Source organism: Mobula birostris, chromosome 21, assembly GCF_030028105.1.
Source record: "Mobula birostris isolate sMobBir1 chromosome 21, sMobBir1.hap1, whole genome shotgun sequence".
NCBI lineage: Eukaryota > Metazoa > Chordata > Chondrichthyes > Myliobatiformes > Myliobatidae > Mobula > Mobula birostris.
Window position 1 is genome coordinate 41,088,318 of NC_092390.1, and position 14,905 is coordinate 41,103,222.

The 14,905-nt window shown below is 40.7% G+C and overlaps 1 protein-coding gene across 2 annotated transcripts in view; it reads right to left on the minus strand.

The window, feature by feature from the left end:
• The window catches only part of LOC140185754 (adhesion G protein-coupled receptor A1), a 550,512-nt gene that overhangs the window by 254,689 nt on the left and 280,918 nt on the right, over positions 1-14,905 (minus strand). For both annotated transcript variants that reach the window (XM_072239373.1, XM_072239372.1), the window contains exon 8: positions 9,427-9,591. In XM_072239373.1, the coding sequence (XP_072095474.1) occupies positions 9,427-9,591 (165 nt within the window). The remainder of the gene's footprint in view (positions 1-9,426; positions 9,592-14,905) is intronic.

Below are 14,905 nucleotides of genomic sequence, written 5' to 3' on the forward strand. Positions count from 1 at the left end.
CACATAAAAGTTGCTGGTGAATGCAGCAGGCCAGGCAGCATTGCTAGGAAGAGGTACAGTTGACGTTTCGGGCTGAGACCCTTCATCAGGACTAACTGAAAGAAGAGATAGTAAGAAATTTGAAAGTGGGAGGGGGAGATCCAAAATGATAGGAGAAGACAGGAGGGGGAGGGATGGAGCTAAGAGCTGGACAGGTGATTAGCAAAAGGGATGAGAGGATCATGGGACGGGAGGCCTAGGGAGAAAGAAAGGGGGAGGGAGAACCCCAGAGGATGGGCAAGGAGTATAGTGAGGGGGATAGAGGGAGAAAAAGGATAGAGAGAGAAAGAATATATATATAATAAATAAATAACGGATGGGGTACGAGGGGGAGGTGGGGCATTAACAGAAGTTAGGGAAGTCAATGTTCATGCCATCAGGTTGGAGGCTACCCAGACGGAATATAAGGTGTTGTTCCTCCAACCTAAGTGTGGCTTCATCTTGACAGTAGAGGAGGCCGTGAATAGACATATCAGAATGGGAATGGGACATGGAATTAAAATGTGTGGCCACTAGGAGATCCTGCTTTCTCTGGCGTAGGTGTTCAGCAAAACGGTCTCCCAGTCTGCGTCGGGTCTCACCAATATATAGAAGGCCGCATCGGGAGCACCGGACACAGTATATCACCCCAGCCGACTCACAGGTGAAGTGTCGCCTCACCTGGATGGACTGTCAGGGAGTCGCGTAGGCCTGAATGGTAGTGAGGGAGGAACTCCCTTGTCCATTTGTCCCCCCAATCCTTCCCCACCGATCTCCCACCCAGCACTTATTCTTGTAAGCAGAACAAGTGCTACACATGCCCTTACACTTCCTCCCTTACCACCATTCAGGGCCCCAGACAGTCCTTCCAGGTGAGGCGACACTTCACCTGTGAGTCGGTTGGGGTGATATACTGTGTCCGGTGCTCCCGATGCGGCCTTCTATATATTGGTGAGACCCGACGCAGACTGGGAGACCATTTTGCTGAACACCTACGCTCTGTCCGCCAGAGAAAGCAGGATCTCCCAGTGGCCACACATTTTAATTTCACGTCCCGTTCCCATTCTGATATGTCTATCCATGGCCTCCTCTACTGTCAAGATGAAGCCACACTCAGGTTGGAGGAACAACACCTTATATTCCACCTGGGTAGCCTCCAACCTGATGGCATGAACATTGACTTCTCTAAATCCGTTAATGCCCCACCTCCCCCTCGTACCCCATCCGTTATTCATCTATTATATATATATATTCTCTCTCTCTCTATTCTTTTTCTCCCTCTGTCCCTCTCACTATACTCCTTGCCCATCCTCTGGGGTTCCCCCCTCCCCCTTCCTTTCTCCCTAGGCCTCATGTCCCATGATCCTCTCATATCCTTTTTGCCAATCAACTGTCCAGCTCTTGGCTCCATCCCTCCCCCTCCTGTCTTCTATCATTTTGGATCTCCCACTCCCCCTCCCACTTTCAAATCTCTTACTAGCTCTTCTTTCAGTTAGTTCTGACGAAGGGTCTTGGACCAAAACGTCGACTGTACCTCTTCCTAGAGATGCTGCCTGGCCTGCTGCGTTCACCAGCAACTTTTACGTGTGTTGCTTTTTTCCCTTTGTTCCATTTATAATGATAGCAATAGGTTATACAGTATACGAACATTTATGGAACTGCAATTTATAAATTTAATGACAGTGTTGGGTAGGTCACTGATGGCATGGCAATTCTGCCAACTCATTATTCTTGTTAAGTTAAAATAACCACAGGGCATTGCCACAGTAGATTTGGTAAAAGCAATTATATTCTATTTTACTAGCAAAAGTTTATTGCCAGATGTTACTGTTTACTATTTTCCTCAAGCTATTTTAGGTGAATTTGGAGTGAACATTACACCACCTAAAATCAAACAAAAATGACTGATCACTTGTATTTATTTGCAAGTTATTCTTATGCCTGTTTCTTAATTTTTAGACATACTACTGGAAAATCATGGGTCACTGTAATTAAATGTAAGAATTTCTCAAGAAAACGGTTGCTTAAGTTGCCCAGGATGCAAAATAATTTCAAAATCATTCTGATTTATTGCAACACTTGTCTACATTCAGATGTGTGAAAATACCCCCCTTTTAATATAATTCACAGTCATTCATTGTCTTATTCTTGCACTATATTATATTTACCGCTGCTTACTTTCCACCTCGAATTGCTCTAATGTACTGCTGTGGTTAGTGTGGCATCCCAACTTGCATTAATGCAAGTGTTTACAAATGTTGATTTCTTTATCAAGCTGTTCCTATTTCACATCATTGACCTTTGAAACATTAGCTAGCCTAAGAAATATTATGCATTGCCCAATACTATAACATCAGCTTCTATCAAAGCATCAGTCTCAAGCATGAACACTTTCCTTCATTGTACTGACTGAAATGTATGCTTACTTTCCTTTCATGCTTCTTCAAAATACACTATGTCTCTCAGTGATCATCTTAACCAGTCCCACCTCTAATTTTAATTGATTGATATTCTTGTTTCATCATCTCCTTCCGCCTCAGCTGAAGCTCTCACATCTGCTCTGTTGTTAAGAATGCTTTCAAGCAGATTGGATTGCATCTTTCTGGCAATAGTTTTATTTTTATCCAGTAACGTAAGTTTTTAAGCCAAATTTATAACACAGTAGCCAAATTTAAAATCACAACATCTGGAAATCCTTCCCAACTCTTTGTCTCAGTTATTGTAACCTTTCTTAGATATTTTCAGGCCATTCATTTGACAATATTTCCTGATTTATTTCACTTATTTAGTTTTTTCTTCTTGTGGCTTTTCTTCTTTGATAATTCATGATGATTTTTTTAATATAAAGGAAGAAGATTAAATTTGTTGTTGTGTATCAGATTTTTCAAGTAATTTCACAATTATCAGGTGAGTACTTATGCTGAGATTTTTGAGTGCTTTGCAGTATAGTTTCCTGTTGTTAAAATTAGCTTAACTTCCAGTAAGTTGCCTATAACTGTCATTTTCTGTATGTTATCCAGAATAATGGTTTTAATTAGATCTTTTAAAAAATTTACTTATTCCTACTGTTAACTGCTCCCTCCGTCTTTTATAAAACTTTTCTGTGACAGTATTGTATTGTATAAATATGTTACAAACTTACAGTGTAAGTGATTAAACAACTTCATTTTAATTTAACATCAACAAATGGAATCTGAGAACGATTATCTACAGAAATGAGTAATGAAAGCTTGCAAAATGTTCTAAATTGCAAGTGCATTGAACTTTGGGGAGGACAGTGACAAATCTCTAAAGGACATACTAAGCTTGGAATGGCCATATGTTTAAAACTTGACTGGAAACACAAGGAACGGCACAATGTAAAATGAATGAAGGTGTTGAGTCATTTGATAACGTAATATGCAACATGTTATCTGAAATATGGAAAAAAAATCTTTATGACCAGTACTCTATTGAGAGAAAAGCTTTGGAAGGTTGTCAAATTTTAGCAAACTCCAAACTTGGAGCAGGAGAAAGACTCCTTTACCAGGAGCTATCAAGATCACCAGGTAATGAATACATAGACAGTAAGTGCCCGCTGGCTGTAGCAGAATATATTAGCAAGATCTTGTACTTTCTCATTCAGTATTGCATTAGAGAATTCACTGACATACTCTTTCAAAGAGTGATGCCCCCATTTTATTTTCCCTGGCCACAGAGGTGTTGCCAGAGTGAACATGCAACACTGGGAGCACTGAAGACTTTCTGGTATTGCAGGATGTGTTTGATCATGCACACTTCACTTTGAATTGTTGAATATTAACTGCACAGAAATCTTTTGCCTTTCAAATTCATGCTGATTCTCTGCAAGATCAAGACTCATTTGCTGTAATTTTCCCACAGCCAGGATTTCCTACAAGTACTGATACGATTCTCTTTTGAAAGACATAATTGAATCTCCCTCCAACATCTTCTTGGACGATGCATTCCAGCCACTAATCACTTGTTGCATAAAAATGATTCTCCTCACATTGCCTTATGTTCTTCAATCAATATTCTAAAATTTGAACCCATTTTGTTCTCAATCCTTCTTCCAATGGAATCAATCTCTCTAACTATTCGCTACTGGAAACTCATTATCTCAGGGATTAATGTCATCTCATCTGAACCTTCTGTGTACTAAGGAAAACAAGCTCAGCTTCTCCAGACATGCCTAGAGTCATTCTTGTAATGATTTTCTGTTCTCTCTCCACACATCATTCCTAAAGGATGATGTTCAGAACTGGACTCAATGCTCCAACTGTAGTTGATATAGCATTTAATCCAGCTTTATCATAACATATTTACTAATGCCTTAAGCACAGAATCCATTTTATTTACTTAAGCTGCCACCCTTGACATCTTCAAAGATTTATTCCCTATTCTTGCGAACTCTTTGGAATTGAATCCAATATATTTTCTTCCTTTGTTTTTCTGGCCAAATGATAAGCAGCTGGCTATTGCAAGCCCAGCTATTTCCTTTGGAAGTCTAAAGCTATCCTGCTCTTTTGTTCACTGTACTTGTGATCTTTGTATTTTTCACTAAGGATAGCACATCAACTTAGAAATATATTTCAGCCAGCAGACATAGCACTACTGAAGATCAACATGGTATGTAACAACATTGTAAAACATGCAGAGCACAGTCTGGTAACCTAGCAGTGTTAATTTTGCCTACCTTGTGCATTAGTCTGTCCTGCCATCAACACTTAGACTGCTGTGCCACAGCTGGTTGCAGGGTCCTAGACGAGGAGGACAATAGAGTGGAAAGGAGGAGACAGCACAGAGACACTTTTTGGTATGGGGTATCTATTTCCGCCCCATATCTTTCTGTGACCATAATTCCCCATTCATTAACTGGTTAGGGTGTATGTAGGAGTTTTGTGAATATAGCAAATATTAATTCAAGCAAGAACCAATCTTCAGTTCATAATGTAAACTGTAAACTGCAAGCAGTAAATTGAAGTTAAAAGCACACCTTGGCAAAATGGTCACCATGAGATGTCTGCATATGCATCATCCAAACATTAATACAATGGGGTTGTGTTAATTACCCTCCATCAATCCAGACAACTATGGGTTTAAGTACATTGCACCATTGTGAACAAGTTCAAGAAAGCTTGCAGACCAAACTGATATTAACACATAGAACATCAAACAATTGATCTATCAATAGTTGGGCATCTGGCTTTCTGTCACCGTAAGTTTTTAGAATATCTAAGTTGATTAGTTTCTCCCAACAAAAGCGTTTGAATCTTCAGACGAGTTCTATCAATTACAATGTGCTTCCACTATAACTATGTATCTCAAAGGAACCATTTATCAATCCAAATTATTGACGTAAGGAATGTTGTTGCAAATTTTGAATCATCTATTGTTACCTTTGATCTTAAGGGTATAAAAACTTACAGGGTATTTTGAGTTTAGGAGACTCTGCTGAGAGGATCTCCAGAAGAATGACTACCTACTGTGCTGAATAAACACTTCTATATCACCCGGTTCAGTGTTCCTCTAATGACTTTGATCAGAGTCACAACAAAATGCCACAATTTTTACTTCCTATCTGTTGTTAGTCATCACAATATTTTCTTGGCCAGAAAACAAAAATAAAAATAAGCAGAAAATGAATACTCCACATCAAATGTATAAATCAAACTGTTAATATACATATATGACCACAAATCACCATTAAATATTACCTATCTTCCCCCTGCAATTCTGCAATGCATTGCTTCCACAGTCCCTGGACCTTGGCTGGTGAAAGGATAATATACTTCAATGAAGGTGATTGTAGATGACACAAGACATTTCAATCACACCTCATCACCATGAGTGATAAAGCAGTCTAGTTTGGCTGGCTAGAGCAAAGGCATTTGAAAATCACTGTTTGAGTTTATGACTGCCGGAACACATGGTCAGGTGTCAGTCTTGGTTCAGTGGGTGAAATCTCCCCTTTGCAATCCAAAGGTTCTTCAGAAACCAAGAATGAAACATAAAACTTGCTGCTTATGGCAATTTTATTAGGTGTTGCAAGAGCAGGAAATGAACAAGAAAGAGAAAACAAAGGAAAAAAGCAGTTGTAGTCACCTCATACTCGGACTAGATATCACAAAATATTACAGTGATAACTATCAACCTATAAAATAGCCAGATTTAAGTAGTGTGATACCTGTTACTGAAAACCAAGAAGTTTCTAGAAAAATACAGAAGCAACTGCACTGTAACGGCTGGAAACTTCATTGAAAAAAATACATGAATATACAGTATGTGATTATATAAAAACATAAGCAATCATAGGCAAGTTAAACTATGAGAAAATTAACAATGCTACACCTTAGCAATCCTAAGCGTTTAATGCTTCTGCAACTAGTCGATAGAGTGTACTAGCCACAAAATGTACAGCACTACCCACAGAAGCTACTCTGATAGCACCCCCAAATCACCGAAGTCTCCCATCAAGACCAGTAGGTGCATGATGCACCTGCAGGTTCCCTTCCTAGTTGTTCTGATATGAGGCACCAGTTAGCCCTCAAATAGCATTCTGGACCCCTTAAATAAGAAAAAACACAAAATGTAGTTCAGAGAAGGTTCACTGTCACATTCCCAGCAATGGAGTGATTGTCTAACCAGGAATGTTATTCTGATACACTGCTCTGACTCAGAAATGTAATCATGGAACTTCCTACTAAGAACACTTGGGGAGAACCTTCACCAAGAGGATTGCAGTGTTTTAAGACTTTGGCTCACCATGATTTTCTTAAGGCTTTTAAGGATGTGCAAAAATGTTGTCCGCGATCCTGGAACACAATTTAAAATTAAAAAACCCCACTTCAAAAATAAGGCCATCACGTCCGTGATGCCTTCATTGCTGCATTCACAAATCATTACATTTTTTCTTTGATTTAGCCTTTGGTATTTGGGTGTTACTGGGAAGGCTAGCAGCAGATGCCAGATGTTCTCATGTTAGCAGTCATGAGCCACTCAATCGAATATCTACAGTCCAAATGAGTTGCTTGCAGAAGGCAGTTAGGTGTTAATCATATTCAGGAGTCTGAAATCATGTAAACCAGACCAGATAGGATGTTAGACTGCTTCTCCTGGAGAAGATTAGTGAACCAGATGGCTTTTTAATCATCTGATGACCTGAGACTCCCAGTGAGACAATATTTGAACAGCTCTGACCTACTTCCTTTTGCTGCTGCTGGCCTGATTATCCTGAGGTTTTAATGTTTCTTAAAGGGAGTATACCACAAATGGATGTCCCATAAGGACATAAGAAATAGGAAGAAGATCAGGGCTCACAGGTACTTAAGCTTCAACAACATCATGGTTCATTCAGCTTTTCTCAAGTACTGATTCAAAATTAATCACAGCTTTGAAAATATTCAAGGAAATCACTCTTGACAGTTTTCTGGAGTAAGGAATTCTTCCCCATCTCATTTTTTAAATAGGTATTCCCTTGTTTTGAGACTATGTCATATGGTTCTTGATTCTCCCATGAAGGGAAACAGCCTTGCAGCATTTATCCTGTTAAGATTCCTAATAATTCTGTTTCATTAAGATCACCTTGCATTCTTCTGAACTGCAGTAAGTATAGACCCAACCTGTTCATCATCTGTTCGCTCGGTGCCATGACCTATAATGTGGGTGATCACTGTCCTTCCATGACCATGACTGCTCTTGGGAAATTTTTCTACAGAAGTGGTTTTCCATTGCCTTCCTCTGGGCAGTGTCTTTACCAGACGTATGATCCCAGCCATTATCAATACCCCTCAGAGATTCTCTGCCTGGCATCAGTGGTCATATAACCAGGACACCAGCTGCTCATTCGACCTGCTTCCACAGCTTCACATTACCCTGATCTGGTGCTACACTTAGCCCAAGGATGACCTGCGGGCTAGCGGAGGGAAGGACTGCCTTACACCTCCTTTGGAAGAGATATATCTCCACCCCACTGCCCAAACCTGTTCAACCATTCCTTATTAGACAATCCATCCCTTAATGGGAATTAACCAGTGAACCTTTTATGAACTGCTTTCAGTATGATTGTACCTTCATAAAGAAGAGAACAAAAGCTGTATTTGCAGGTTAACTACTGCCTTGTATAATTACAGCAAGACTTCCCAGTTTTATTTTCCAATCCCGTTAAATGAAAGCGAGCATTCTATTTGTATAGCTGCTGTGTCTATGCGCCAAGTTTTGTGGATTGAAGAACTGGGGAACTTTCTAGTCCCCTTTGCAGATGCTGCCCAACTCACTGTGTTCCTCCAGAAACTTTTTTTTTGCTGCCAATTCTACCATCTACAGTCTCTTGTGTCTCCACCATCTTTCTGTGTTTCACTTGCAAGGATCCACACATCCATTAGTGCTGCAGATTTATTGCAGTAATTCTCCATTTAAGCAATACGTGTAATCTGTTTTACTATTCATCCTTCCAAAGTCAATAACTTTACACTTTCTCACATTGTGCACAGTTAGGTATCATTTTGACATTTACTTATCCTATTACCAGCTCTCTGTAAAATGTCTATATCCTTTACCCACTTAGTCCACCCCCCCGCCACTTTTCACTACACCAAATTAGCTTCCTTTTCCTAATTATTAATATATTCTATGAAAAGCTGTTGTTCCAGCTCTGATCCTTGCAGCATTCCACTGGTCACTGGTTGCTAAACTGAGAATGACTCTCTTATCCCACTTCACTGCTTCTTGCAAGTAAGATAATCCTCTATCTGCATCAATGATTTACCTTCAACACAATCTTTCAGTGCCAATTTTGCGAAATTTGTAGTAATTCCTGATATGGAAATAACGCTGATTCCCTTTTTTTATTTAGAGATACTGCATGGTAACTGGTCCTTTTCAGCCCAACGAGCCCACACTGCCCAATTACACCAATGCCACCAATTAACCTACTAACCCATATGTCTTGAGGTGAAGGTGGGAGCAATCCAGAGCACCCAGAGGAAACCCATGCAGAAGAACATACAGACTCCTTACAAACAATGCCGGGACTTGAACCCAGGTCACTGGTGCATTACACTTACTACCAAGCCACCTAATTCTAGTAAATACAATTTCTAAGCAATAAACTTTGATGTAATTTCTCTCAAATTCTTGCTTTGAAACTTCTTATCCTCAGATTGGTAAGTGTTAGTTGATCTTCAAGCACGTAAAAGTGAAATTTTGCAAGATCATGCCATTGTTGATTAATACATGCTGTGAGTACAGGTTGAAGATTTGTACAAATTGGAACTAAAGCTGCCAGTTTTCCACTACATCAGGGTTATATTTGTTCTGTCAGACCATACCCATGAAGACAGAGAAATCAACTTTTTAATTCATTTTGCTTTACAATGTGTAGGCAGGGTATTTCATGGTGTCATTTACCTAAAGTCCCCTTTATTGTTGGTGATCCTCTCTGCCGAACAGTATGGTGCAGCAATTTCCAGCGCCACGATCTCTACCTTCTTAGAGCTGTTTCCACGGGAGGTGGTGATAAAGCACTCCCACTCTCCTGAAGCAGTTACATCAATGTTTGACAGGATCAGCTCACTGTGTATACAGAAAAAGAAGATAAGATATAGTGATAACCTTGTCATTCAGGTTGCTTTTGACAATCAAGACAGCTAGTGCTTTTCTAAAAAGCACTCTGACCATAAAAAATTAATTTACTATGTATGAAGCTTTAAAAATAAGCATGTTATCAATCACCTTGCAGATAAAAACTTTCTGTGCCTTCCCAGTAGGAACCAAGAGAGAAGACATAAAACCATTGACCATACTAGCTGCAATTCTAACCCGAGTTCTTGTTATTTTTATTCTGAAGCGATCTGAATGAAAAATTTTAAGGTTTAACAAGGAGTAATGTGTAAACTGAAGTGGCTCTGCTAAACAGGTAGACAGAGCCACAAGCTTACATATCCTTCATAGTCGTACAGATCCAGGAATCAATATGGCTATTATTTCACTCAAGATAGAACATAAGCCATCAAACTGATTTATGGTTTCATTATCATTTCAAATGCTGCACATAGTCTTTAAACATAAAATAATAAATGACCCAAGACCACTCAGGATAATTCAATATCACACTGTACATTTATTATTCACTGTATCGTATAGAATCTAGCAATTCCTTGAACTCCTCCTACAATTTTCCACCCTGTCAGAGGATCTATGCTCTTCTTTATTTTAGTATACTCTTGATTCCATGGCCATATAACAACAACCTGCGGTTATAAAATACCTCTAACATAGCAGAACATCTAAAGATGCTTCACAGCATCATTACCAAACATAAAGGGCAAAAGCTTGTTTTGAGAGCTGGGTTACAAGTATCGTAAGGGTGGAACGAAGAAGATTAATTTATGTATGGAATTCAGACTTTAAGTTTAGGTACACGAAGGCAGCATCACCATCAGTTGAATATTTTAAAAAGGGATGAAGATTTTAATACTGAATGGTTGCTGTATTAGAGCATAATTCACCTTAGCACGGTGAGCTTGGTGGACCAGCAAGAATAAGGCAACACTTGAGACAAGAAAGATGATGGTAACTAAACTCGCACTGTTACTATCACAGTCAAAAGCTGAGAAAAAGAATTCTCTTGATTGAAACAATCAAAATCCAATGTTCAAATGATCCTCTCATATCCCTTTTGCCAATCACCTGTCCAGCTCTTGGCTCCATTCCTCCCCCTCCTGTCTTCTCCTATCATTTTGGATCTCCCTCTCCCACTTTCAAATCTCTTACTAGGTCTTCCTTCAGTTAGTCCTGAAACGGCCCGAAACGTCAACTGTACCTTTTCCTAGAGATGCTGCCTGGCCTGCTGCGTTCACCAGCAACTTTGATGTGTGTTGCTTGAATTTCCAGCATCTGCAGTATTCCTTGTGTTTACGTAAATGAAAATGCCAGTTTGCTTTCCAAGAGTATATTTTTTATTGACATTTGTTCCTTTTTTAAAAAGGACAATTTCAACAGATATTATTATTTACTAATTTTCATAGTTAACAAAACCCAGCAGTATTGCATTATTTTATAGTAAATCATTCATTGGAAATTGGGGAAAACCAGGAGGCAGTACAGTCTAACCACATAATTAATTCACTATAAATTAGTGCCAGAGATTCCACACAAACCCTACCCTTCTCACTTCCATGATATTCACATTGGTCAATAGTTCTAATTCAGTTTTTTTATGAACTTACAATGAAATGTAAAAGGTAAAGACTCTTTTATATAAGAACTGCTGTCATACTCCCTCTCCCTGTCTCAGTCCACTTCATTCACAGTCAGAACTAACTTCTGATAGACACTGCCAGCCTTATGATTCAGAGATCACAGCTTTATGTGTGGCCGGAATAGAAGTAGTGTGTTATAGAATTAATGACACTACCCCTTTATTGAGTTATTTTACCCAGAGGCTTTCTTGACAAAGAAAAAGCAGATACAGTGTCTGCTCTTCCGTCTTCCTAATCCAACCAGAGCTTTAAAAGACTCAAGTATCACCAGACATTCTTCAATGTGGCATCTGCTGCCACAGAGCTCTCTCTTGAGATACAGCCATGTTCAAGATCACCTTCATTATTGAATCTCCCTCTGAATAGTAATAAGGCACTTCTCTCTTTGAGACATGCATCCAGCAAAAATGAAGGGGATACTAGAAACACTTATTGAGAAACAATGTTATTGTTACTAATGTCAAAGTAAGGTAGGGAGGGATGGAGGGAGGGGAGGGAATGTCGACTCAGACCATGAGAGGCCTGCATCGGGCATTTTCATGCCTTACAAGGCGCAGATTGGAAGTCTGTGTGAGGTGCCACTCCTTGCACAGACACTAGAGCAATGTATGGTTAAGTGCCTTGCTCAAGGACACAAACACGCTGCCACAGCTGAGGCTTGAACTAGCCACCTTCAGATCACTAGATGAACGCCTTAACCACTTGGTCACGTGCCCAACACAAAATAAGGTACATTAATCTGAACTGGGACCATCATCTGGAATCACCACTGGTGGCTTGCAGCATAGTCCTGCGGCTTTGTCCTGAAATCACCTTCACGAACATCAGCACAAGCGGCAGCTGCCAATGCCAAAGAGAGAGAAACCTTTTCTTATATAGCTATTAAATACCACTGATACCAAGGGGCATTTAAAAACATTTAAAAAAAAAACAAGTAAATACAGATTGAGTGTCCCTTATCCGAAATGGTTGGTGCTGGAAGTGCTTTGGATTTTGGATCTTGGAATATACATTGAGATAGCTTGGGATCGCCATCATTTGCCACTCTGCTGTCTATGTCTTACATTTGTTCATCACACATATAGACTTAACAGTAAAAAATATTAACATACCAATAATGTAATGAAAATATAACATGTACAGAGTAACAAAAGCAGCACAATACCATAAGGAAAATACCAGAACCAGCTGTTGAACAACAACAAACAACAACAGGCTTTCACTCTCCAACTATGATATCATGTTTTGATTATAAGATTACAGTACGCTGAATTTGTATTTGACTTTTTTTCAGGTTTTATGTAGTTTTATGTAAGGCATAAAAACAATCAGCAATGTCGAGTCAAACAAGTGAAAATCTGAAGATGCTGGAAATCCAAAGCAACACACACAAAATGCTGGAGGAACTCAGCAGGCCAGCCAGCATCTATGGAAAAGAGTAAACAGAATGCTGAGACCCTTCTTCAGGGCTGGAAAGGAAGGGGGAAGATGCCAGAATAATAAGTTGGGGAGGGGAAGGAAGATTAGCTAGACAGTGGGGTGAAGCCAGATGGGTGGGATAGGTAAAGAGCTGGAGAGGAAAGAATCTGATAGGAGAGGAGAGTGGACGATAGGAGAAAGGGGAGGAGGAGAGGACCAAGGGGGAGGTGATAGGCAGGTGAGATGAGGTAAGAGACCAGAATGGGGAAGAGAAGAAGAGGGGAGAGGGAAGGGAAACATTTTTTTCACCAAAAAGAGAAACTGATATTCATGCCAGCAGGTTGGAGGCTACCCAGACAGAATACAAGGTGTTACTCCAACACCCTGAAGGTGGTTTCATCTTAGCACAAGAGGAGACCATGGACCGACATGTTGGAAGGGAAAAGAAATTGGAATTAAGAAGTTTGGCTACCGGGAAGTATGGGGTATCTAGGGAGGGGTAGTACCTCCGGTGGGGGGGGGGGGGCGCTGTCGTGCTCTTTTTCAGGGCTGCTCGTCCCCCTTTGGTCACCACCTGGTGCGCAGCTCTCACTTGTGGCTCCAAGTAGCTGTAGCACTTGCAGCGGCGACACCCCGGTAAACCACCTTGGCAGACGGGTCAAACCAGGTGAGGGTAGCCGACGGGTCTTTGACCCTCGATGAGGTAGGGGATTTGCCTGTCCCAGCATGTGAAGTCTGCCCTTGGCGGATTGAGTGGAGCAGAACGATTAATGGTCCAACATTCAAGAAGGCAGGCCAGCAGGCATTGGTGGAGTGCTAAGAGCACGACATGGCACTTAGACGTCCTGGTCATCCACTGCAAGAGGTGGTGATCTCTTTAAACTCACCCGGCAGTAGGCAAAGGCAAACCACTGCTGTGACCCGCCGAGTACATGATTTCCCAATACGTCAGAGTGGCGTGGAGGGAAATCGTCTGCCAACTGGAAATTCCAGATGCAACCTAACAACAACCGGGAAGTTTTGGTTGATGGAGCAGAGGTTCTCGAGAAAGCTCTTCCCCAATTTACGACAGGTCTCACCAATGCAGGAGAGGCTGCATTGGGAGCACCGGACACAAAAGACAATCCTAGCAGATTCACAAGTGAAGTATTGCCTCACCTGGAAGGACTGTTTGGGGCTGTGAACGGAGGTGAGGGAGGAGGCAAGTAGGCAGGTGTTGCACCTCGGCCACTTGCAAGGGTAAGTGGCAGGACGCAGATCACGAGAATCATGGAGGGGCGATCCCTGTGGAAAGTGGAGAGAGGGGGCAGGTAAAGATATTTTTGGTGGTCAGATCCCTTTGCAGATGGCGGAAGTTTTGATGAATGATGATGTGTTGATGGTGGAGGCTCATGGGGTGGTAGATAAGGGCAAGAGGAACCCTGTCACTGTTGAGGCGGGGAAAATGGGGTGAGCACAGACGTTTGGGGAATGAATGAGATGTGAGTGAGGACAGCATCACTGGTAGAGGAAGAAAGAGGACATCTCTGATGTCCTGGAAAAGGAAGCCACATCCTGGGAACAGATGCAGTGGAGAAGAAGGAACTGAGAAAAAGGAATAACATTCCTACAAGAAAAAGGATAGGAAGAAGTATAGTCAAAATAACTGTGGGAATTGGTTGGTTTACGAAAGATGTCAGTCAGCAGTTTGTCTCCAAAAACAATGTGAGAGAGATCAAGAAAGTGGAGGAAGATGTCAGAAATGGACTTGTTCTGGTGTTAGATTTTCATTAATGATATTTTAAAAATTTAATGCCGTTACGTAAAGTATAGAAACAGCATCACAGACTTATTCTGGTACTAGAGTTTAGTGATCAGCAGATGCTTTAAAAATTTAATGCTGTGCTTTTTATTAAATTTCTGCAACGAGCCTGCAGAATATTTACAATTACCTTCAATTTTCAGTTCAACGTGCTCGATCTTTGCTTATTTCATGTTCACTCCGACGCTGACGATACATGATCGTCACTTTTTGCTTAATGGAGTGCTTTTCCATTTTACATTAACTTCTGTTTATTACGTATGTGAGATCATTTCTCAGAACTGTCTGTAGTGTGCAGAGACCTGCACGTTTCCTGGGAACCTTCCTGGCGTCTTGTGGAATTATCCATTTGTGACGCCATGCCAGTGTTCATAATATATTCGGATTTCAGGAGTTTTTGGATAAG